We start from the raw sequence: 24690 nt of genomic DNA, 5'->3' as shown, positions 1-24690 counted from the left end.
CCTTCCAACCCAAACCATTCTATGAATCTATGAAAGGCAAAGGCAGCTTAGAGTCAGCACCAGATGAGTCACCTACCCACACACTCAGCATGACATTATACATAGATACTCTTATTTTTTGACAATGAGGAGAAAGAGACTAACCCCAGAAGTTTGTATGTCATGTGGAAGCCTCTTCTGAATTACTGTAGTTGCCAACCGTGAGGTGGTCCGAATCGGTTTCTTTACTGAAAAACAGCAGCTGCAGTGAGGGACTGGGGAAGAGCATCTGCTACAGCCACCCTTCAGCACCTCTGGCCCCACACACAGCTCTTCTCCTCCCTGCCTCATCTTCCTGTGTGTTGGAGGCAGCAAGCAGGACACAGGGAACTGAGATGGGACCAACTACCAAGCTCTGTGAAGTATCTCTTGCTCATCACCTAGCAGTCCCTGAGGTCCAACACACAGCAACCCCTCACCACTGATGGCCTGGGCTGTGGCATGCTCACATGAGTACAAGGGGCCTGTGGCCTCAAATACTGTGCTCCCCTCCAGGCCACGTGGACAACCATTGAGATCCACCAGAGCAGAAGCATGTAAAGGATGCCCAACCAGCACGACCCAAGCCCCTGTGCTCCGTGCAGCCTCATGCACTCTGCTGAGCTGAGGTTATTAACCCCACATCCTTTACCTGGAAGACCCAAGGTCAGGGAAAGAACAAGCATGAAGTTCAAGAGAGAAAGCAGGCTGTGTGTGGTACCTCCCCAGGTTACTCACTGTTCAGCTTTGGCTCGGTCACTTAGGAAGAAGAGGGCTGTGGCCAGGAAGAACATCCCTCCTAGGACAACGACAAAGGGGCAGAGCATGAGTGCATACCCCAGGCTGAGGAACTCCCAGACTGGGGACTCCTTTGTGCTTTGCCGTATCAGGTCTGAGATCTAGGAGAGACAGGCAAAAAAAAAAAAAAGGAAAAAAAAAAAGTCACTTAGCTGAAAGAGAGAGAGGGTAATGGTGAAGGGAAGATGATTGCCCAGCCAGCCACCCACTGAACATGTGCACGAGGTTTAAAATGGAACAGAGTGTTCAGTAGAAGCTGAATGTCCCCTGCAAGCTTCAGCCTTCCACATCCCACTCTGGAGCCTGGGCAGCTTATGCTGGGAGCAGCTTGGCAGCTTCCCCTCTCCCTGTCACTCTTCTGGCCTGATCTATGATTCTTCCTCCAGCCCCTTCCATCTTCTGCCTGCCTGCCTCAGTGACTGCAGCTGTGGGTGTCTTGCCTTGCTGCACTGCCCAAGCCTCCTGGGGCTGGTCAGGAGCATTGCTCTGTGAGTCAGGGAGTGATCAATCTTCTGCAATTTCTGTCAAAGCCCTGCTTACTCCTACAGCTTGCCTACCTTTCAGCAGAGGGAGGGATTCCATTCCATTTCTGCGTATGAAGGGGGAAGGGGAAAAAGGTTTTCATGCAATTAAAAAAAAAAAAACCAAAAAACCAGAGATTCCATCTGATTTTCAGAAACAGAACTCAAAAGTTTGAGGGTTTTTTTATCCCTATGTCCGAGGTATGAGCCTCATTCCCCCTTCTAACCTCCACTTCTACACTCTGAAGTGTAACTGTGTACAAAATGTGCCTCTGTCCCCTAGGCTCAGACAGGGGCTGTGCTCACACCATATAACCATGCACCACCAAGCTCATGTGCTAATACAGCCTGCATCTTCCAACAGCCAAAAAGTGAAATTATCACAGAATCATAGACTGGGTTGGAAGGGACCTCTGAAGGTCACCTAGTCCAACCCCCTGCAGTCAGCAGGGACATCTTCAACTAGATCAGGTTGCTCAAAGCCCCTGACCTGGTTCAAGGGAGGAACGATACCAAAGTGAACACAGGTACTGCTTACACAAAGGAGCAGTGAGATGCAACAGCAGCTTTTAGTTTATTCTGAAAAGCTTTTGGTAAAACTCAGCTATTTAATAACTGTCTGTAGCTAGAACAATCACAGTCTAAAATTTACTGTCCAGCAAACATAGAATCAAACCATTGTCAGGGTTGGAAGGGATGTCAGGGATCATCTAGATACAACCCCCATGCCATGGGCAGGGACACCTCACACTACATCAGGTTGCTCAGAGCCACATCCAGCCTGGCTGCAAAAACCTCCAGGGATGAGGCTTCCACCACCTCCCTGGGCAACCTGTGCCAGTGTCTCACCACCCTCGTGGGGAAGAACTTCTTCCTAACATCCAATCTGAATCTACCAACTTCTAGTTTTCTCCATTCCCCCCAGTCCTATCACTACCTGACAGCCTAAAAAGTTCCTCCCCAGCTTTCTTGTAACCCCCTTCAGATACTGAAAGGCCACAAGAAGGTCTCCTCAGAGCCTTCTCCTCTCCAGACTGACCAGCCCCAACTCTCAGTCTGTCTCCACAGGAGAGGTGCTCCAGCCCCTTACCCTTTACAACTTTACTCTCCACAAATCCAAGAGAGCTGTACCAGCAGTAGGGGCGAGTCTCAAGGCACTGGGCATTTAAATGTCCAGCTCTGGTTTTATCTGTGACTTTTTGGGGATGCAGAAATCCTCCTTTATACCACAAGGCTGCAGGGAATTTACAAGATACAAATCCTACTGCTGTGCACACACACACACACACACATTGAATCCAGAAATAGTCCAGCCTTGTGCAGCAGCTCCTAAACTGCTGCATTACTGCTAATGAAAAGGTGACGTCAGGCACAACCTCCACACAAAGTCTGACATCCAGGGCTTAAATCTTGACAATCAAGGGAGGAAATGACACATGCAGAAGAAATCACCACTTCCCAGCTCTGCAGCCAACTAGCAACCTGGAAAGTGAACATGTGTGAGGAGATGCCTCAGCAGAGGCCAAGCACAGCAGAAGGTCACAGAAAGATGACACTGGTGGGGACTCAACTGGACAGGTCCCAGAGTGTGCTCTAGCAGAGAGACTTTGGTGGTCTCACTGCCTTAAAATCTTACAGCTCAGCCTGACCCCTGCTAGAGTGAAGGGAAGGAGGAGCAGCCAGCCTGATGCTGGAGATGAAACCACACAAAATAGCAGAGGACTCTCTCAGGATGGAGCATTCTCAAGTAGAGAGCAGTGAGTAATGCTGGAAGAGACTATCTACAGAAAGAATGAAAGGCTTCTAACCAGACTTCTCTGCTTCCTTCCCTCTCCTAGAAATGAGGAGGAGAACATTTCAGTGCTTGGGATATAGCTAAGGAAGTGTTCCTGTCCTCTCAAAGAGAACTTTGTTCACACATAAGGAAAAACAAGAGTGTTATGAACTAGTTTTGTGTGAGAAATGAGGGTTAAAGAAGTCCTTAGACCCAAGGCAAGTAACAGTGGATGCTGGTCTGAGAGACTTACTAACAAAATAGCAGCAAGACTCAAATGTGAAAAGGATGCACCCACAGGAAACCAGCAGAACACACAGCACATCCAGAAGACAGAACATCAGCTGGGGAATTTATTCCCTCTGGCACCCAGACACCTTAATTCCCAGCACTTCCCTTACTCTTCATCATGAACCAAAATTGGGCATTGGACCAGCCCCTCTGTGTGCAACAGCCAGAACTGAGGCTATTCCAAAACAGGAGTTTAGAAATTCAGCAGCACTTTTCATCTGGGGGAACGGATAACAATTATCCTCCAAAGGGACCAGGCAATAAATCACTCAACAAATTGACATGATAAATCAGCACTGGAGGATGAAAAAAGCCAGGCATGCACTCCTGATTGCTTTCTCTTGGGGATGACAAGGCATTCTGGGCTAAAACCAGCTTTGCCCCACACTTTCCCTTCCAAGCCATCTTGTTGACCTTTTATACCAACAGATCCTGTTGATATTGAACCTGCTGCCTTTTGCACTTCCAGCCTAGCTGTTCAGAAGGAGCAGTGTTTTCTCCTAGCCAGTTCTTCCCACCAAGCCAGCTGGGCTTTCTCCTCACATAATCCCCTACTCCTGTTTGCCTCTCTTCACTCCAGAGCTCTAGCAGAGCCCACATAAATGTTTTTGCTTTTAACAGTGACTATTCCCTGTTGGTTTTTCCCACTCAGTCACAAGCCACCTGCTAAAAACTGGAACTTTGGCATCTCCTCTCAAGTGGACACAGGACATAATCACAGCCTTGGGCTCCAAGGATGGCAGAGTGTTTGCCAAATGCTCTGCTTTGTATTGCCAAGCTCTGGCTTCCCAGACCCCTTGCAAGGGGTAGCATCCTGAGTCATCAAGCTGTGATTTGGCAAGACCCAAGCCAGGAATCACATTCAGTGTCTTCCCTCTGTCATGAGTAACACAAAGTGGGGGCTGCCTGCACAGCCAGTGCCAGCTCTTCAGCATGGAGTCATGTGTGTGTGGGATTCCTTTCTTTGTTCTGCCCAAAACCCCCCAAAACAACAACCCTTTGAAACATTTACCCAAAATGTGGGGGTGGAAAAATCAGTAAGGAAGTCCTGCTGCTGCTTTGCAGTATAATCAGAAGCCTTTGATAACATCCTGACTGTGGAAGTTCACATCTGCTTTTCCCTCACTGCAACACAGACCAAGAGGAATGACTTGGCTAAATAAACTTCAGCTGGTGGCATTTTTGCAACAGGATACAAATGGCAAGGATTCAGCTGGTGGCAGCCAACTGGATGGAGTCCAGCTAGAGAAAATGCCTGCATTCTGGAGAACAAACACTACAGCATGCTCCAAAACCCCCAAATCTCAGATTCTGTTTCAGTCTCAGTGCAGGAGACAATGAAGGAAAAAAAGAGAAACTTGATTACCTTTCTTGGGAAGCACCTGCTGGGGTTTTTGGAAGACTGGCCAGGCTGCTGAGGTAAGAAAAGCTCAGGTGGACTCAAGGCCCAGAAAGGTGGTTTGCTTCTCTGCTGCTGTCCCTCCTGAACATCATGAGCCATTCAATTAAACTGATTTACTAATTGGGCAATGTAATGGTAACAACAGCTTTGAAATCATCATTTCATCTCCTCTGTCTCATTGCCAAGTCCAACACCTGAAGCCTTCTGCCAATTGCTTGGATTTTTCTTCATTTCTGACACTGCCTCTTGGGCACAGATCTTGCTCTGTAAATGTTATTTCCACTGTGGTATCTGAGATGAGGAAACTGATTTTCATGGTTACCAATTTGATATGAGCCAGGTTCTCCCTGGCTCTTCTCTTCAGTGCAGTTCCTGAACACAGCATTCCCTGCTGTGGTTCACCTCTCTTGAATTCAGGGCTGCATGTGAAAGGTTTCTTTGTGCTTTGCTTTGGTTTTCTTTCTTGGTTTTGGTGTGGGGTTTTTTGGTTTTGGTTTGGTTTGGTTTTTTTTTTACATCTAATATGAATGCAAGCAAAGACTAGAAACCAAAAAGAAGGGATTTTATAAAGTAAAGGTAAACAACTTGCTGGGCCAGTGGGGCAGCACAAGCATTTTGTACTCTGCTACATGGCATGAGAAACATGATCTAAAAAGAGGAAGCAAAAACCTGACTGTTGTATGGTATTTGTTCAGCAAACTGCAAGAAGGTAAAAGAAATGACAGGCTAAAAGGGATTCCAGTTTTCACTTGGCATCTTTGGCTGGTGGAGAAAAAAATAAAAAAGAGAAAAGAAAAAAGAAAAAAGCAAAGCATCCTGTCAATCTTAATTGTGTCAGATTGCAAACCAATGGAATGCTTGGCTGGTGGCAGTATCCTGCATGGGCCCTGAGTTTGTCCCAGCAATACTTAGAATCATAGAATCAGCCAGGTTGGAAGAGATCTCCAAGGTCATCCAGTCCAAGCTGTCACCCAGCCCTATCCAATCAACCAGACCATGGCACTAAGTGCCTCATCCAGGCTTGTCTTGAACACCTCCAGGGATGGTGACTCCACCACCTCCCTGGGCAGCACGTCCCAATGGCAAATCTCTCTCTGTGAAGAACTTTCTCCTATCATCAGCCTAAACCTCCCCTGGCACAGCTTGAGACTGTGTCCTCTTGTTCTGCTGCTGGTTGCCTGGGAGAAGAGACCAAACCCCTCCTGGCTACAACCTCCCTTCAGGTAGTTGTAGACAGCAATGAGGTCTCCCCTGAGCCTCCTCTTCTCCAGGCTAAACACCCCCAGCTCCCTCAGCCTCTCCTCTGGGGCTGTGCCCCAGACCCCTTCCCAGCCTTGTGCTCCAGACCTCTCCCCAGCCTCATTGCCCTTCTCTGGACACATTCCAGCACCTCAATGTCCTTCTTAAATTGAGGAGCCCAGAACTGGACGCAACACTCAAGGTGTGGCACTTCAAATCATAAAATATGACTTTAAAACCAGAATAGATAAATCCCACTTCCTCAGGCAGGCAAGTCTGGACATACAGAACAACTTTCTATATACATCTCTTTACCTGGGGGAGGGAGTAAACACCTTGGAAGCCAAATCAACACAAAGGTTGTCTCAAACTGGGACGAGGGGGCTGCCAAATTCACACCTCCAGTTATAACTTTCCTTAAAGAAGTATCTGTATTGCTGCATATCCTTAGGGGCTTTGAGCTGCCCCTAATCAGAGGCTGATCTGCCTTCCCTGATACTCTGCACCAGTGATAATTAACACTGTTCTGCTAACTGCTTGCTAAAGGGAGGTCATTAACATTCTTGCTGTTTAAGTAGCTCATTAGATCTAGTTTATTAACCTACTCATACAAGAAAGTTGGGGAGGGGAGAAAAGTGAAGGGTGACCCAGGACAGGCTGCTGCTTAAAATGTTTGCAGGTAATCACAGAATCGTGGACTGCTTTGGGTTGGAAGGGACCTTTAAAGGTCATCCAGTCCAACCCTGCTGCAGTGAGCTGGAACATCTTCAACTAGAGCAGGTTGCTCAGAGCCCCATCTAGCCTGACCTTGAACGTCTCCAGGGATGGAGGCTCCACCAGCTCCTTGGGCAACCCATTCAGGAGTGGCACAACCCCCTTCAAATCAGAACAGCTCAGATTTGCTTATGATAAATAACCAGGGTCAGCCACTCTCGGACCTCTTTTTGAAAGAGGGAAGTTGCCTGTTGGGATATTTGTGATCTCTGCTGCCAGGTCAGCCAGCCTGGGCACTGCCAACCCACCCAGCCCTCAGCCCTCAGTCGGGGGAGGGTTTGCCAAGAGGAGGCTGTCAGAGACTGCAGTTCAGGTGGTGCTCCATTTGCATCACTAGGGATGGGCAGATGGGGAGAGCTTTTGTCTGACCCTCAGCACACAAGAGGACTGAGCAGGTAGCCCCAGCCCCTGGTGGCCAGACCCTGTCGCACTGCCCTGACACTACTTGGCTGGAGTGGCTGGAGGTTGTGTGCCTCAGGGAAAACTGAAGCAGCAGCAGTTAAGAAGGGGAGGACAGGTAGAAACCACCACCAGTGGAGTACAGGGAGTAGCCTGTACTTAGCCTGTCAAAAGTGCTGGGGGAGGTGAGCTGATCTCTGGCACTTCACAACACCCTCTGCACACATTGATGCTGCCGAGTGATGAGCAGATACAGACAGGTTTCAATCCCTGCACCTGATGGATGGTTGCACAGGGGAGATGAGAAAGAATTTAATAAAGCAGGAAGCTAACAGGAGAGCCAACAGCACCAGAGCAGCAAGGACAGTGTGTGCCCACAACAGCCATTTCCCTGACACAGAGAGAGAGAGAGAGAGAGAGCAAAGCCTGGGGTGGGTGCCCATTTCTCATCACAGCCAGGGCTAGAAGCAAGGCAAGGAGAGAGGAGGACAGCTCTGCTGTGCTCAGATAGGAAGCAAATAACAGACCTGAAGGCAGGAAAGAGGGAAAAAAAAAAAAAAAAGCCATGGCACAGCCTCAAAGTTAAAAACTCACTGCCTGTACTTGGTTTTCCTGAAGCAAAAACGTTGGTGGAGGGAGACCACTGTGTGAAGCATGATGTAAACCCTGAGTGGGGGGGACAGGTTCATGCATGCACGTGCACAGCTGAACACAGAAGCACAGACTCCCTGGCACTTCTCAAAGTTACTGAAATTTCAATGGCAACAAAGACAGAACCAGAATTAATAACACAAAGAGCTGGAGCTCCAATGCAGCCTGAGAAGAGTTAGGAGCTCACTGTTAACATTCTGCACTCAGCTCTCTTCTGGGTCTGAAATGCTGAGAGGTATTAGGGCACAGGCAGAGCAGTTAGAAGACCTTTATCTAATGCTCAACATGAGTGGGGAGGTTTGAGGTATTTCTCTGAACTGTGTCTGCATAGAAGGATCTTCCAAAGGCAGAAAAGTACCAGAGAGGTTTGGGTGCAATGCACTGAGCAGGTGACATTTCTCCCTGACTGCCTCAAGAACAAAGCAGAGAGTGGTTAAACAGAGATTATTTAAACTCTGCAACCTATCACAAAGGTCCTGGAAAAGTTACAGTGATCTAGGAATAAAAACTGCTTCATCCAATGCAATACTGCAGCAGTGCAGGGAGTCCTGTTTGGCCACACTGATTTGTAGTAATTGATCTCAGTGCCTGGCAAGCAGGAAAACCTTCCCCAAATTACAGCTGCCACCCTAAAAGTCCATTGGCATGACTTCTTTGTAAGCCAGTCTTAAGGCTTTTGACCATAATAAAAGTTAGCAGAACTTAAAGAGACATGAAAAATGCCCCTGCACACATGCTCTTAAACACCAACGTGCACTTTGGTGCTCTGGGGGCAAGGAGCTGCTCTGCAAGGTTTGGAACTGGGGGAGAGTAGAGAAAAATCTGAGTCTGACCTCCTGCTCACACCACAGGGCAAGGGAACAACCACACACAGGAGGCTGCAGCTGTTAAGTACTTTCCATGTTCCACATGAGGATTATAAGATCAATACAGCATTGATTGGCACCCAGCAGACAGAGACAACTGCCTGAGACAGCTTAGTCCTTGAAGGACACAGGTACCTGGTTCTTTATTAAGAGCACTGCTAGAGGGAATCTCACCATGAACTCACCAGAGTTCCAGCTGTGTTTGATCAAAACATTACTCATTTAGTGAGGGAGCTTCAGGCAGATCTTGTAAGCAGTCAGAAGAAATGAGATCTTCAGCATCTCAGATGAAGCCTGAGTGATCAGGAGGCTGATCTGCTTTGGAGGTCACTAATTCTGAGCATGCCTGTTGCTGCAGCTCCTTTGATTTATCCTGCCTTCTGCCTCTCTCTTTCAACACCTACACCCTGCTCTTGGTCTGCTTCATGGCAGCTCTGGAATAACAGCAGTGTGAACTCAGTCCTCAAGGCTGGGGATTCCCAGAAGGACTATGGGAATTGAGTTCCCACATTCCCCTTAAGGTAGGTTGACTTAGCTCCCATGGACTGCTATGAAAATCCTAGTCACAACCCAAGCCACTTCTGTCACCTGCCCAGGTGAGATTTCAGTCCTGCATGAAGGTCTCCATCCTATAGGACAGCTGGACAATCCCAATGACAAACCCCTGCAGCTTTTAGTGATCCAGTTGCTTCCTTGCCTTAGGTCTGGTGGAGAAGTTGGCCCTTTGTCCTTCCACCTGAAATGGAATTTGTTTTCCTGAGTTGTGCTAAAGCTGCAGCTGACCTTTCAGTCCCTGTAGCAGAGGGAGCATGAATCAGCCAAGCCAGTCCAGAGGCTACAGAAATGGATGCTGGTGCCTCCTTGTGCCATGAGTGCTTCCTGCTCTCTTGCCACAGACCTTTGTGCTTGAGTGGCCTCCTCCCAAATAAAAACTGCCCAACAAGTGCAAGCATTAGGAAAGAGTAATTCCAAGTCATAATTAATATTTTTCCCAGCCTACAGAAGGCCTATGGCAGCTGTGGAATTGGGGTTACACCATGTGGAATTGGGGTTACACCATGTGGAATTGGGGTTACACCATGTTCCAGGCAGGTATTCCTTAAGTAACTCACAACTTGCCTGATCTCTGAATACCAGCAGGCCAAGACAAGTTATTTTCTAAAGTCCCTATTTATTCTTTTCTCCTTTTTTTTTTTTTTTTTTTTTTTTTTTAATTCATCTGTGACACTCAAGAGCCCTAGGCAACTTTCAAGATGAATTGCCATCATTCAGGTTCCTCACCATTCTCCTCCTGGACATCCTCTCTTTACATAAGAAAAAGAATGAACATGCAGCAGGCACCTGAGAGAGCCCCAGTGGCACCTCAGCACCTGAGAGAGCCCCAGTGGCACCTCAGCCCCTGCCTCATCGTTGGCTCCTGCCTTCAAAGCACATTGCCCTGCTTATTTCATTCCCCTACTTGACATTCCCCCCCATGTTGCCTGCCCTGCACAGGAGCACTCTCTCCCAGCCATCCCTTTGTTCTTGCCACTTTCAACTAATTTCTAAAACAAGATCACTTCTCCCTGGGTGCCCAAAACATTGAAGCAAATAAAGAGTAAGCCAGATTGTACATATTTGTTCTCTGGAGATGGTTCTCATTCTTTGGGCTGTTCAGCCTTATCTGGAGCTGTCTTTTCATGTATACTTCAGGGGGCTGCTGAGCAAGTACAGCATTGTTGGGAGCTGGCATTCCAGAGTGAATATTTATGTATATTTAAACACACACACACACACATCATTAAGTAGATACGAATAAATGTGTGTAGATGCACAGCCCAGTGTCTGTGGGATGAAGAGATGAGGACAGATGGAATAGTCCACCTAAATTTCCAGGAGGAGCTTCTTTATGTTGGGGATGGTGAAGCAGTGGAACAGGCTGCCTGGAGAGGTGGTGGAGTCTCAAAGCTCTCCTGGACACTGTCCTGTGCAAGCTGCCAACCTGGCAGCAGGATTGGTCCAGATGATCTCCAGAGGTTCCTCCTCCAAGCCCTATCATTCTGTGCTAGGATGGTTTGGGGTTTGGTTTTGTTTTCTTTTTAAAGAAAAGGTGCAGAGCACCCAGCAGCTGTGTCACAGCAGTGCTGAGCTGGAAGAGCACATCAAAGGTGATGGGGACTACTGAAGATCCCACTGGAAAACTGTCACCCCCTCAACACAAGGTGAGCAGTGCCACACAGGGTTTAGATGGAAGCTGTTATGCTTTATAAATGATGCTGTGTGCTCTCTGAGACTCAGTGCATCAAACTGCACAGAAAGGTGCAGGGGATAGAAATTACTCCAGGATATCTAGAATTGTCTTCCTCATTAAATTTCCCAGGCCTTGTATTCTCATCCCAAGCCTTATATTTGTACCTGTGAATGTTCTCTGATTGCCTTTTGTTTTGCTCTGCACTAGGATAAGGGTGACATAATAAGGGAGACCTCCAGTCAGACCAAGCAGCACTAAGAGGAAGGAATATTACTAATCAAAACCCAAAGCACACACACCAGGGAGGAATACTAATAAAAGCCCCAAAACATCCACAGCCATCCTGCCATGGATGTTGCACCACCAATTATTATCATACAAAATAGGTTCAAAATATCAGCAGGTCAGAGCAGCTGCATCTTGCTCCCTACAAAGAGCTCTCTGGCTGATGAGACCAGATGAGCAGTTCCACACAGAGGGCTCTGTTCCAATCTCATTTCTAATGGACCTGTGTGTGTCCACAGCACAGAAGCAACTGCTCTCCCTTTACAGAGCTGTCTATCAGCTTTAGAAATGCCCTAGGCTAAAATAAAAAGATTTAGAAGCTCACTTCTTGTGCCTAAGTGGTCCTTCCAGGTTTGAATTGCAGGCTCTGAAGAAGCTGCATCGCTGCACCATTTCCCATTCTGCTGGTAAGCTCTGGCCTCCCTTCCCCAGCACACCTTAAACTTGGACAAGCAGTTCATAAACAAAAACAACCACGGGCAGCAGCCCTGCCAAACCCTGCTGTGAGCACTTACAAATCCAATCAGATAAGGACTGCCAGCATCTCCCAGGAGGTGTGAAGTGAAACTCTGCAAGGCCACTGCGGTTGCACGGCGTGTTGGGATGACCACGTACTGCAAAGGAGAAGGGGAGAGAGAAAACAAACAAACAAAAGAAAAATACATCAGGAAATTGAAGCAAGAACCTGTCCAGCTGTCTTGTATTGCTCACTTCATACCCAGAGCAGGACTGGCCAGTGGAATGGGCTGCCCAGGGAGGTGGTGGAGTCACCATCCCTGGAAGCGTTTAAAATCAGACTGGATGAGGCACTTAGTGCCATGGTTTAGGTGATTAGGTGGTGCTGGGTGATAGGTTGGACTTTGTGATCTTGAAGGTCTTTTCCAACCTAGTTAATTCTGTGATTTTTGTCATTCTCTTCTCCAAAAGAAAGCAGCCCCTAGAGATAGCAGTGCCCAAGGACATGGAGCCACTGTCCAGTAGGTGGGTGACTCAAGAAATCAGGGAGCTCAGCTCTTTTCCTGCTTTCCTACTCCTCCTCCTGAGAGCAGGCTGTGAGGGAAGAAAGCTCTGTTCACAGCCTGAATTCTGAAAGACTGGATGTGGCATTTAGTGCCATGGTTTAGTTGATTAGATGGTGTGAGCTAATAGGTTGGACTTGATGACCTCAAAGGTCTTTTCCAACCTGTTATTCTGTGAGTTCTTTTCAGCCTGAGACTGACTAAAAACTTTGCCCATAAGACACTCTGCTATTGCTTCTCCCTTGATACTTCACTTGGCTGATGGGGACAGGGGGTTGAGGTGGTTTGCAGCAACTAACTTGCTCAGCACCACCAACATTCCCAGGGAGGACTTTGCTGGAACCAGGGATGTTGTGTTTTTGTTTTGGTTTTTTTTTTTTCCATAATAAAGGCATCATTTTGTTCCCTAACAAAAGCTCACATCAGTAGGAAAGGTCTCACATCCTCCCCACCTACTCCATCTGTAGCCAATTTGTATTTTTCTCAGAATATCTCAGTTCCACTTGTGAAAAGTGATAAAATCTTCCACAGCCAAGATATTGCAGTTTGGTCTCTTCTCCTCTAATAGGCCATGACAAGCTTGACCAGGTCATGTAGGATCAGTCTTGTCTACACTGGATCAGTGGAAAACACAAAGTACCTCCCCATGAAGGGACCAGAGCTCACAGAAAACAGAGCCCCAACCACAGGAAGGGATTAATGATTAAAAAAAGAAAACAAAACCAACCACAACAAAACCCAAACCCAACAACAAACCAAACAAAATAAATAAAAAACAAACAAACAAACAAAACAACCAAACCCCTGTCCTATGGAATGACCTCGAATTTATACCACACATTTAGGAGCAGAAAAAGGTAATTGTCTCCTGCATAAAACTTGTGAGTGCAGCTGGCTTAGAAACATCTGCATCGAGTCCACATATCCTGGTTTATAAATTGATCCTTTCTTGATTTAAAGACTGTGAGCAATGAAGAATTCAATAGGTCTCTAAGGCTGAGGGAGCTTTGTTTCCCCATCTGAGCACTGAATCTGATTCTGCCTTTTTTTCTGCTGCTCTGATGAGCTATCAATCCTGCCAGAAACGTCTCTTTGTTTAGCTCTTGGTAGACCATCACATCCTTTTCACTTGTCCACTTTCTCTCTGATGGGCATGCCTTCCCAGGCCCCAACTCCTTCACAGCATCACAGTCTCACAGTGTATCAGAGGTTGGAAGGGACCTCAAGAGATCATCAGGTCCAACCCCCCCTGCCAGAGCAGCATCACTTAGGGTAGTCTGCACAGGAATGCATCCAGGTGCATTTTGAAAAGTCTCCAGAGAAGGAGACTCCACAACCCCCCTGGGCAGCCTGTTCCAGGGCTCTGTCACCCTCACTGTAAAGAAGTTTCTCCTCACGTTGAGGTGAAATCTTCTCTGTTCAAGTTTGAACCCATTGTTCCTTGGCTTATCACTGTGAACCACCCAAAAGCCCCTTCCACTTGACACCCACCCCTCAGCTATTGATAGACATTGATCAGATCCCCTCTCAGCCTTCTCTTCTCAAGACTAAACAGCCCTTCTTGCAATCCTTTCCTGAAGTCAGTTATTAATTCAATGTGACATTTCAGGACTGGCATGTCCCCAGTGAGAGGTACACAGAGATCACTGCTCAGAAGGGCCACAGCTCAGGGCACAGGATCTGAAGCACTGCTTCAGTGCTTTAACACTTAGGGGAGTGGAGCTGCCCTGCCTGCAGTGGGAAGAGACATAAACAAAACAAGAGGAAAGAAAAGAAATGGCATTGAGAAAAATCCACACTAGAAGACAACTGATAGCCATTTCTTATTCCAAGCAGAGACAATTAGGAGCTATGAGTAAAATTAGGTTAAATGCTTTTCCTCAGGGTTCTACCATGTTCTCTCAGGATGACCTGCCAGGGCTTTCATTGCTGCTTTGACCAAGCTGCAAATGCACACTGCTAATGCACTTTGATGCCACACCTTATCTGGGCACCCTCTTAAGCTCCTGTTGTGCAACAGAAGAGCAAAGGATGATGAGATCCCCAGCAGCCACCTGACTGCAGATGTTACACACTGTCCTCCTTTGACATCCACCAGCTCAAAGCAGACTTGAAGGCTCATCGAAATCCCAAGAGGAAAGTAAGGTCTAGACTTCATTAGAGAGACAGAAAGGTACTGAAGGTCACACTGTGAAGCAGGAGGAGAGCTGCACAATTCATTGCCATTCCCCAAAGATGCTGGGTGATGGGTGCGACCTGGACAGATTAGACAAAGAGGGGAAGAGAAAAAAAGAGCTATTGTTGCTCGTCCCACCTGGCCCCTGCAGCCCACAGCTGCAAAGGAGAAGCATCCTGCAACAGCTGCTTGGGGAAGGGCATCTGAGGAGATAAAGTGAAATGCTACTTAATTCAGGAGGTCAGAGTTGTGCATATCTGTGAAATGGGGAATTTCACACTTAGGTTAAAAGATTTTTCTTTCATTAAAGTTTATGTTAACAACCCTGGAGAAGAAATCCTGCCTGGCTCTATCCTCTGCCAATTTCCTTAGCAAAACCATAGAATCACAGCATCATCAAGGTTGGAAAAGACCTCTAAGATCATCAAGTCCAATCTTCCACCTAACATTTCCATTCCCATTAAACCACATCCTGAAGTCTCACATCTACTCCTTTTTTGAATACCTCTAGAGATGGTGGCTCCACCACTTTGCTGGGCAGCCTGCTCCAATGCCTCACTAAATGACAAATGGCAGGGCAAATTTCTTAGAACTTAGCATTTTCAGAGAGTGGCAATGAATTGGTGCCACTTAGAGAAAGAAATGTGAATGATACCTGTGCCATATGTGTGTACAATGGACACTCACACACAGCTGAGACATCATTCTGCATGCAGAGCTGTATCATGCAGGCATACAGTTTTGCAAGAGGCAATACTATTTCCAGCAAGTTTGCAGCTTGCCTGCTTAAAGAAGTTATTGATGGCTGAAACCATGGATATGGCCAAATCCACCAAAACTTAGGCTGGAATTCAAGTGACAATCACCTTCTTCCCCCCCACTCCCAACTGCAAAACCCATCATGTGACAAGCAAATGAGCATGAGATTTTTCTTTCTCTTACCAAAAAGGTATTGGAAAGGGAAAAAAAAAATATATATATATATATAAAAGGCTGAAAGCAGCATCTTCAAAACACCAAAAACTGCTCCACCCTACCCCTCCTTACAAAGCATTTTCTTCTGGTGGAGAGGAAGCAGTTGGTAGCAAACAGTATCTACTGTTCTAGGAAGACAGCAGTAAATTACAGATCTCAAAGGGCATTTTGGTACTAAAATAGACCTAAATTCAAACCATACATGGCCTGGTTTGCCCATCCCACAGGAGCTGGAGGTGGAAGAGCCCCAGCAGCCAAGGCGGAAGGCCGTGGGATCGTCCTGGCTCATCTCCCGCTCCAGGTTCAGAGGCAGGCAGCACAGAGGATGGGCAGGGAGGCTGACCAAGCAACTTTGGCAAACCTCTGCTCTTTAAATAGAGGCCCAGAAAGGCCATGGTTTACTGCTGACATCCCCTTCCTGTACTGAAACCAGCAGAATGAGTCGATGGTCTGAAAAAAAGTTAACCAGGAAAGCCAAGGAGAGATCATCCTTCTCCCAGTAAAAGGCCACGTGCCAGAGGGAAGTTCTGATATTTATGTCCAAGCTTTGATAGGAAACTCTACTCTCTAAACCACTTTGCTGCCCCTTCTGGGTCAGACAGTAGTCTTCAGGACAGTGCACCAAAGGCAAGGAAAAGACATGGAATCATAGAATCAGTCAGGGTTGAAAAGGACCACAAGGATCATCTAGTTCCAACCCATGCTAACACTCTTCTAACCCCTGACAGAGCCTGGGAAGAGTCCAGGTGTCCCTATTGCAACTACTGCTCTGAAAGGAGAAAGGCTGCAACCCAGAGAACCCAGCCTGAGAGGGACTTTTCACTCCAGCTAGGCAGAGACTGCCTAAAACAATGCTTTTTAATGTAGTTTAAGTAGGCAAGGTGATGGTTTGAAACCAAGAGGGAGCTTCAGACTGGAGAGAAGAAAAAAAATGTTTACACCAAGGGTGGTGAGACACTGGCCCAGGTTGCCCAGAGAGGTGGTAGATGCCCCAATCCCTGGAAGCATTCCAGGCCAGGTTGCCTGGGGCTCTGAGCAACCTGCTCTAGTTGAAGATGTCCCTGCTCAGGGCAGCAGGCTTCAACTAGATGAACTTTAAAGGTCCCTTCCAGCCCAAACCATTCTGTGATTCTACACCCTGGTTTCCAAATCACAGCACACCCTGGGACAGTACACATCCATCTGCAACCCTTAGCCCATGGATGAAATGCAGAGATGCCCCTCAGCCCATCCTTCTTGGTCAGAGCTGTGCTCAAGTGGGCATTGTACCTTCATTCAAAGGCACTCCTCACCCTGCCTTAAAATCCAAACCACAGCACTCAGGTTACTGATGTGTGCAGGGCACACTAAGAGAAGCAACATTGAGAACTTCTGGAGATGCTCTTTATCTTCAGCTGTAAAAACAGGGCAGTATTTTAGACTGCATAAATAATTGGAGTTTATTTATAGGGAGGACAACAGCAACACTGCACCATGCCTATAGCACAGCTGAGCTATGCCTGTTTCAAGCCAAAAGGAAGACTTTGACTCTATAGCAAAACATTACAGCAGCTCCTCCGTGGCAGCTCATGACCATTTAAAAGAACCTAATGTTTTAAAAGAAAAAAGAAAGATGCAGAACAGAAGGGGTTTTTTTGCATGAATGTCAACTAGAGGATGGCTTTTCTGAAGAGATTGTGGCTGCAGCAGCTGAGGCTCTTGAAATTGCCTACTGGCAGTGCCACCAAGCCTCTGCCCATCATCTTTATTCCTGAGATATATATTCCATATATATTCCTGAGATTCTCCTCCTATGGAGGAGAAACCCCACTATTAAGCCCAGGTTCTACTAAGTCCCAAGCACTCAGCACACTTGCCTGCTTGCACTGAGGCTCATTCATTATTGCTGTTACAAGGCAGTTTTAATGCTACTTTGGGGTTCTGGTGATTTTTGAGGCCAATTTGCAGAGATGGTTGATAAAATCTGTTTCATAATTAGCATGATACCCCCCCCCCCCCCTCCCCTGAGCACCATCTGAGCATGTGCCTGGGAGGACCTTTGGAGAGTTGTGCTCAGGAGAATAAGGCCAGCTTTGTACAAATTTGCATTCAGAACAAATGTTAAAAATCTCAGGCAGTGCCATACATTCTGCAGTGCTGATGCTTTCTCAGACCCAGCTCTCAGCACCTTCCATTGCAGACAGTGTGAGGAGCTACACACCAACCACTGCCCTGGCGAGGACAGGAGAGGCAGTGGCAGCACGAAGCTAGGAAGAGCCAACAATTAAATCTGAAGATAATAAGCAAACATCCTTGGCTTGCCAAGGACATTAAACTTGCAAAAACCTCTGAAGATGCTTTACCGACTTGCCTGATGGGGTTCTTAAGCAGTCATGAGATCTGTGAATCTTGGGAGAGCCACAACAAATCATTTGGGATGCACTTCCCCAAAAAAAGCCTCACTTCTGGCATAATGAAATCAGTGGGAAGTGTTCAGCTACTATTGAGAGCTTTTTATCCATGAAAACAGGACAATATTTATGTATATGATGCAAGTGTTGTTAAGCTTACACTAATAATGCTTTTAAACTCCTCACCAGCCCCAGGCAAGAACAGACACACTTCTGATTACACCAAATAAATAGTAATCAGGAGAAATTAATTTGCCAAACATCTACAGTGTGTCTCCCTAAAGCACATCCACACCTTCCTCTGGCTAGGACTCCTTACAAAGCTGTCTGTCAAACACGGTTATAGCCCTGGCTCTCACCTTTTGTCTGACTAAACATCCTCTCAAGCCCCTTGTGTAATACAAATGCACTCCAGACCATCTGTTTGGAGGCTTGCATTGATCTGAGTGGATGTTTACATTTATTGGGAGAGCACTTTCACAGGGCTACTCCTGCTGGAAATGCATTAAGCTGGGCATCACAGATGACACAGTTCATTTTTCCTAAGCACCCAAGAAAAGAGCTAGCTTAGGAGTTGGCATCAATTGCCAAAAGCCAATTTGGAACATGGTTTTAGTTTCTTTACTCTATCACACACAGAGAAATATTCAGGTTGGAAAAGACCCTGAGGATCACTGATAACCCTACCCTACAAGGTTCACCCCTAAACTACACCCCCAAGCACCATCTTTTGGAAACTAGAACTAAGGAATTATTTCCCAGTCCTTTCTTTTGCAGTTCTCCTGCACTAAAACAAGATCAATAACTGCAAATGCTTCCCTACAAACTGCAGCTGTCTGTAGGGTGTTGTAAGACAGATGGGCAAACCCTACAAAAACCTGTGAAAAAGTGACAGGATACTGAGGTCACATTGAAATCAACACCAAAAACATCTCAGTAATTAAGAGGGGGCAATGATGGCTTCCTTAGCACACTTGATATAACAAAGTACTTGGTTGAAAAATGTCTTTTGGGGTTAGCTTGAGACAATGCAGGTTGAGCTTCAGCTCTCTCTCTTGCACAGATTTTTCTGGAGGGCCTTGAACATGTCTGACAGGCACCCTCTGTCCAGCTGTGCTGTTTTGGCAGCAGAGCTGGCTACCTCAGGTGCTCTTTGAGACTGACTGTTGGAGGGTTGCAGATGTGCTTCATGGCCAAGCCCATGCTCATTCCAGCCAATGCCAGGGAAGATATAAAAGATTTGCTATTTCAGTCCATCAGCTAATTCTGACCAGAGAGTTGGGAGCACCCCTGAGAACATCACAGCCCAAGTCAGAAGCAAAGGGATCTCTGGCAGGAGGCAGTAAGGAGCAGCTACAAGTACAGTGCTCTGATTTCTTCCTCAACACATCAAAGTGCTGAGATACAACTTAATGAATGGCCCCAGCAGCCCTCAACTCAGCACAAGCTGCAGCCCCCCTGTAAGTACAAAGGAACCACCTGTGCAGCCCAGGCAGAGCTCTGCCACACTAAAGCTGAACTGGTAGGAGGAATGAACCTCCTACCATTAAAAGTTATCTAATGCTACTCAGCTACACTGCTAACCTTTGCTTATCTGGGCTTTAGTCTCATCTGAGAGAAGTGGAGTTAACCACCCCCACCTCCCCAAGTGTTCTCTGTACAAATGACTTAAAGGTGGAAAGTTCATCAAGCAAGGCAATTATGGCACCTACAGTCTGCTACCTTAAAATATAAACACATCCTTGAACTGACAACCATAAACAGAACTTAAAGCAGAAGCTTGAAGCTCTTTACTTAATCAATACATCAACACCATTATCTTCCCATCTAGGAGTACAGAGCTGGATTGTGCTCTTGTTGATGTTTGCATAGGCAACAAATACAAGTCAAGGGAGTTTTCTATTGATGCCAGACTTGATTTTATATTTTTAGTGCTGTCAACGAGCTGCCAAAAGACCTCAGGCAAGTCCTGTAATGGTTCTCTGCCCTAGTTTCTTTCTTTTTCACACAATAAGCAACAAGTAACCTCCCTCACAATGGGATTTCAAGATGCAGTAAGTTTTATATGCTGTGGTGGAAGCATCTAGAAAACATGCAAAGCTCCTTGAGAAACCTCCAGACTCTTTCACCTGAAAATTTGGCTGCTGAGGTCACCTTGCTGGTTTTAAAGACTTTAAAAGTTCTGTGGTGGAAAAAGAATGGCAAATGAAGGACATGAGGTGAAAAGTCCCCAACAGTTTCCTCTTGGGCAAGGTGGACACATTCCAAAAATTCTTTAGACTTTCTTTTCCTCTCTCCTCTCCCAGAGGTAGTTTCTATTGTGTATGTGTTGAATGGTAGGTTTGCTGGAGTTAAGCCAAAGAGAGAGGTGGATGGTTGCCTTTGTGGCCAGAGCAGGGAGGGAGGGAAGGATTTCCTATTGCAGAACAAAGCCAGAGTTATTGATAACAAAATCCACTAAAGTGCTGACTGTTAGGAAATGCTGCCTGATTTCTCTGCATGTGCAGTTTTGTGCCCCCACATCTGAATGCTATTCTAATTTTAATTCAAACCCATTTGAATTCAGTGCTGCCATCCTTTCTGGACATCTCCTCTCCCTTGTGCTCAGAACAAAGGATGTAAAGAATCTTTTTTTTGTCTTCCTCTCTATTCCGCTTTCCATTTCAGCAAGTGAAAAAAAAAAAACCAAAAAACAACCAAACAACAAAAAGCCCAAAACCACCAAAAAAAAAATGAAGCAAAACAAATTGCCAGAAAGGAAAAAAAAAAAAAGGCTGAAGCAGGGGCTAGGGATTTGGAAGAAATTGTGAGCTTAGGTTGTTTTTGCAAGCTGACAAACTGCTCTGGCCCCCAGAAGATAAAGATGTTGTTCCAAAGTCCACTCACCATCAGTATGTCTGCTGTGATAGCCCAGTTTGAAAACAGAAGAGTTTCTCCAATAAAAATGCAAATCTGTGGTGACAAAAACACACAAAAAGGAGAAGGTTTATTCACTTGACATTCGTAGGGGAAAGGAACCTGCCACCAACTTTCTTTTGCTGCTCGTTTGCTTCAAACCTGCACAATGCTGTGGTTTATCCTGAATATCAGAAAATGACAGACTTGTAGTAGAGCTCTAGAGGGTTGGCCTGCAACTTTGTTAGTGTAAATGCTTATGGTCTATAGAGCTGATAAATAAAAGTCACTTTTGGTTACAGAGGAATATGAAAAGCCAGCACGAAGAGACAGCCCTAGGCTCCCATACTTGCATCATTTCGTTCCAAAAAGTTGGTTAGAAAAGGTGAGGCAGCCACAAATCCCCCAGACAGAGTCCTTCTCAGCACTAGGAATCAAGTGATGTGTTAAGCTCGCTTTGTAGTAAGCCAAATGAGGTTCTCTGCCTCAAGATCCCTTCCCTTCCCTCCCCTGAGAGCACAGTGCTGTGCTTTTTGAGGGGGACACGGGTGTAGGCACTGTGACAAGCACTGCACTGGTGATATCTATGGATATAAGCCACCACAGGGCTTAAGTGTGGGATTTGCAACACTGAAATACAGCTGCTGACTGTGGGGACCATCAACAAGGTATCTCAAAAGCCCTCTGTATGTAGTGGGATGAGAGCTGCTTTGTGTGGTGGTGTGGTATGAGCAGCCACCACATACCCTTTCTGCCTCTAGGGCTCCTTCCTTCCTTTCTTCCTCCCAGCTCACACTTGCACAGATTGCACTGGGTGGGAAGGGACCCTCACAGGTCATCTTGTCCAACTCCCCTGCACTAAGCCAGGACACCTCCAACTAGATCAGGCTGCCCAGGGCCACACTGAGTCTGAATCTCATACAGCCCTCTCAGTCGTGCTGGTACCAATGGGGCCAAGCAGGAAATCAGAGCTGGAAACTGAGATGGGGCAGAGGAATCTTTTGTTGAGGAGAAGCAGGGGAAAGCAGGGCTGGTTTTGCTTATCCTTTAACCTAAATCAGTTCTCTGGTTCAGTTCACTAAATGGTTCTACAGTTATAGCAGTTGAAGGACTGGAAATGATCAAATGGATTAAGAGCTTTAACCTGGCCTCATCATTAAATGTTCATTGATCTGGGTCAGATGGAGCAGGTGACACAGCCTCAGAAGTGACACTGCCTCCATCAAAAAGCTTTTCACTCATATTTCAGTTGTGAGCCTTTTGCTTTTATACTGCATGTTAACAATTTAGCAAAGAAACATAGGTGCAATGGGATCAAAAAAAAAAACAACCAAAACAAGGAAAGAAAACCTTCCACATATATTTCTCTCTTCCTCTGTGTGTTATGAAGAGCAGAGAACAGATGAAATGTTACATAACCAGACTTGTAAAAGCCAGCTCCCCCATTCTCCACCAAGAAGGAGCCAAGCAAAACTCATTTCATCTCCCCCAAAAGGCTGCTTTTTGCCCAGCTAACCCATTTCTTTCTGTGGCATCTAAAGAGAAAACATTACTCCTGGAATCCCTCTTGGTAGCTGGGGATAACAGCCCTGGAGATTTGGGTCCTGGTAATTGAAGATTCCTCTTTTAATTGCCCTGTGCTCAGTTTTTGTTATGCTGAATAGGCTACAATTCATTAATAAAACACAGCTGGCAAGAGAGACACAGTACACTTGGCTCTGAGAAAACATTCAGAGGGATGTCCTTTTGTGGTGGGCTTGGGAGCTTTGTCACTCTGACAGCCACAATAGCTGCCCTGGTCCCTGGCACTGCACGCTCCACAGCTATGGCATGATGGTGACCACCACCACTCTCCTCCCCACACACCAGATGGGATTGCCTAAACCCTCCCAGACCATCTAAGCCTGCCAGGAATAGTTTTGCTTTATTTAGCAAGCCTTACACACTGACCTACAGAAAGCTTCCTTTCTAAAATTGTCTTTGTTTCCCACACATTCTCCCTCCCCATCCCTCCTTTTTGTGACTGGATCTGTGATGGTGTCTGAACCAGTCCTTGCAGCCCAGCTGCTCACCAAGCAAATCTCTTCTTTCCCGTTTCTCGCTGTCCACTGGTCTGGACACAGAATTGTTTTGGTTGGCAAAGACCTCTAAGATCATCCAGTCCAACCACTGACCTAACACCACCATGGCCACATGTCACAGTGCCATGTCTACAAGTTTTTTGAACACCTCCAGGGATGGTGATGGGCAGCCTGTTTCAATGCCTGACCGCTCTTTCAGGAAAGAAATATTTTTCTAATACCCAACCTAAACCTCCCCTGGCACAATCTGAGGCCATTTCCTCTTCTTCTGTCACTTATTACTGGGAGAAGAGACCAATCCCCACCTCGCTCCAACCTCCTTTCAGGTACTTGTAAGAGAGCAATGACCCCTCCAATCAGCCTCCTCTTCTCCAGATTAAACAATCCCAGTTCTGGAAATCTCAACTGCCAAGCTCAGAAACACACAGACCAAATAAACCAAGGTGCTGACAGGAGCTGAAGCCATGTGTCATGTAGTAAAGGCATGGGAGAGCCACAGGTGGGCTCATAGGATCTGCTCTGAAATCTTTCCTGCTAGAGCTTTGCAGATGCTGCTACTGGGGTTCTGTGGCTGGACAGATAAGACTGAGCTTAGGAAAGATGGACTCACCCTTCTGAATGCAGCATCACCATGCCCTGCCTGCTCATGAGAGACAAACAACTGCTTGCCTTCAGGTTGTATGAATTATGTACACGTAGCAGATGAATTGTTGCACACAGCAAGTAAGACTTGCCCCCTTCTGCAGGAATTCAGCACAAGTCCTGTAAATTCATCACTGGCATGCTGCAGGCTGCAGCAGTTGGGAATTGTTCAGTCGGAACAATTTGGAATTTCACCTGACATGTTTTCCATGCAACACTTGTTTAGTATCTGGATACTGGTGAAAGAGGAACAGGAGGAAGATCAAAAAGTAGGACAAAAGACAGTGACATTAAAACAAGTCTGTCCCTCAGCTGCTGATGGGGATTTATGAAAATCAGTTCATCCACTGCAGAGGGCAGATGAGGATATGTGGCATTTTTGCTGGAGAGAGACTCTAGGGATGCTTACTGCAAATAGGGCAACCTCCAGAACAGATCAGTAGCTCCTGAGACTGTCACAGTTTTGACTCCTCACACACTTCTTGAAGCCCCATTTTACACTGAGATTTCAGCTCTATACATCCATCTTCTTCAGAACCCAGCTGTGCTGTATGGTATCTCATCATCTTCATTTGCTGTTCAGTTGCTCATCTGTGGTGAGCTGATAGGAGGTATGCCCAAACCTCCAGTGGGTTTCTTTATGGGATCAGTTAGCATACTCAAAAGGATAAATAGAGTAAGTTTCAGAATGGTCACAGAATCATAGAATCAACCAGTTTGGAAAAGACCTCAGAGATCATCAAACCTCTTACCTAATACCTAACACCTCCTGACAACTAAACCCTGGCTCCAAGTGCCACATCCAAGTTTTTTTTTGGACACCTCTGGGGACAGGGACTCCACCACCTCCCTGGGCATCTCTCACAGCAAAATCCAAGCAGAGTGTAAACCACTCCATGGCTGTCTGCAAAGTGCATATCATTGTTTCAGACAGAAAAGACCTCTTGATTGAGTCCAACCATTGACCTAACACCACCATGGTCATTAAACCATGTCCCCAAGAGCCATGTCCACACGTGGCTTCAACACCTCCAGGGACAGTGACTCCACCACCTCCCTGAGCAGCCTGTTCCAGGGCCTGCTATCTGTCTGCATCTTCATTATTTGCATTTATCTCTGAAATGTTGGGTAAGACTCCCAGGAGTACTCTTGAATTTGAAGCAAGTCTAACTCCATCTCAGTGCTGGGCAACACTGATGCCTCAGAAACAGGTAAATCACCACCACTGTGTCAGCAGAAGGTCCCTGGGGCTGAGACAGAGATG

General features: G+C 46.5%; 1 protein-coding gene across 1 annotated transcript in view; it reads right to left on the bottom strand.

Annotated features, from left to right (window-relative positions):
• Positions 1 to 752: 752 nt before the first annotated feature.
• The window catches only part of SPNS2 (SPNS lysolipid transporter 2, sphingosine-1-phosphate), a 131388-nt gene continuing 107450 nt past the window's right edge, over positions 753 to 24690 (bottom strand). The window contains exons 9-11 of the mRNA XM_054394298.1: positions 20695 to 20760; positions 11764 to 11862; positions 753 to 917 (exon numbers count right to left, since the gene is read on the bottom strand). Of these exons, the coding sequence (XP_054250273.1) occupies positions 753 to 917; positions 11764 to 11862; positions 20695 to 20760 (330 nt within the window). The remainder of the gene's footprint in view (positions 918 to 11763; positions 11863 to 20694; positions 20761 to 24690) is intronic.

Source organism: Indicator indicator, chromosome 30, assembly GCF_027791375.1.
Source record: "Indicator indicator isolate 239-I01 chromosome 30, UM_Iind_1.1, whole genome shotgun sequence".
Lineage (NCBI taxonomy): Eukaryota > Metazoa > Chordata > Aves > Piciformes > Indicatoridae > Indicator > Indicator indicator.
This window is presented reverse-complemented; position numbering and strand designations above follow the sequence as displayed.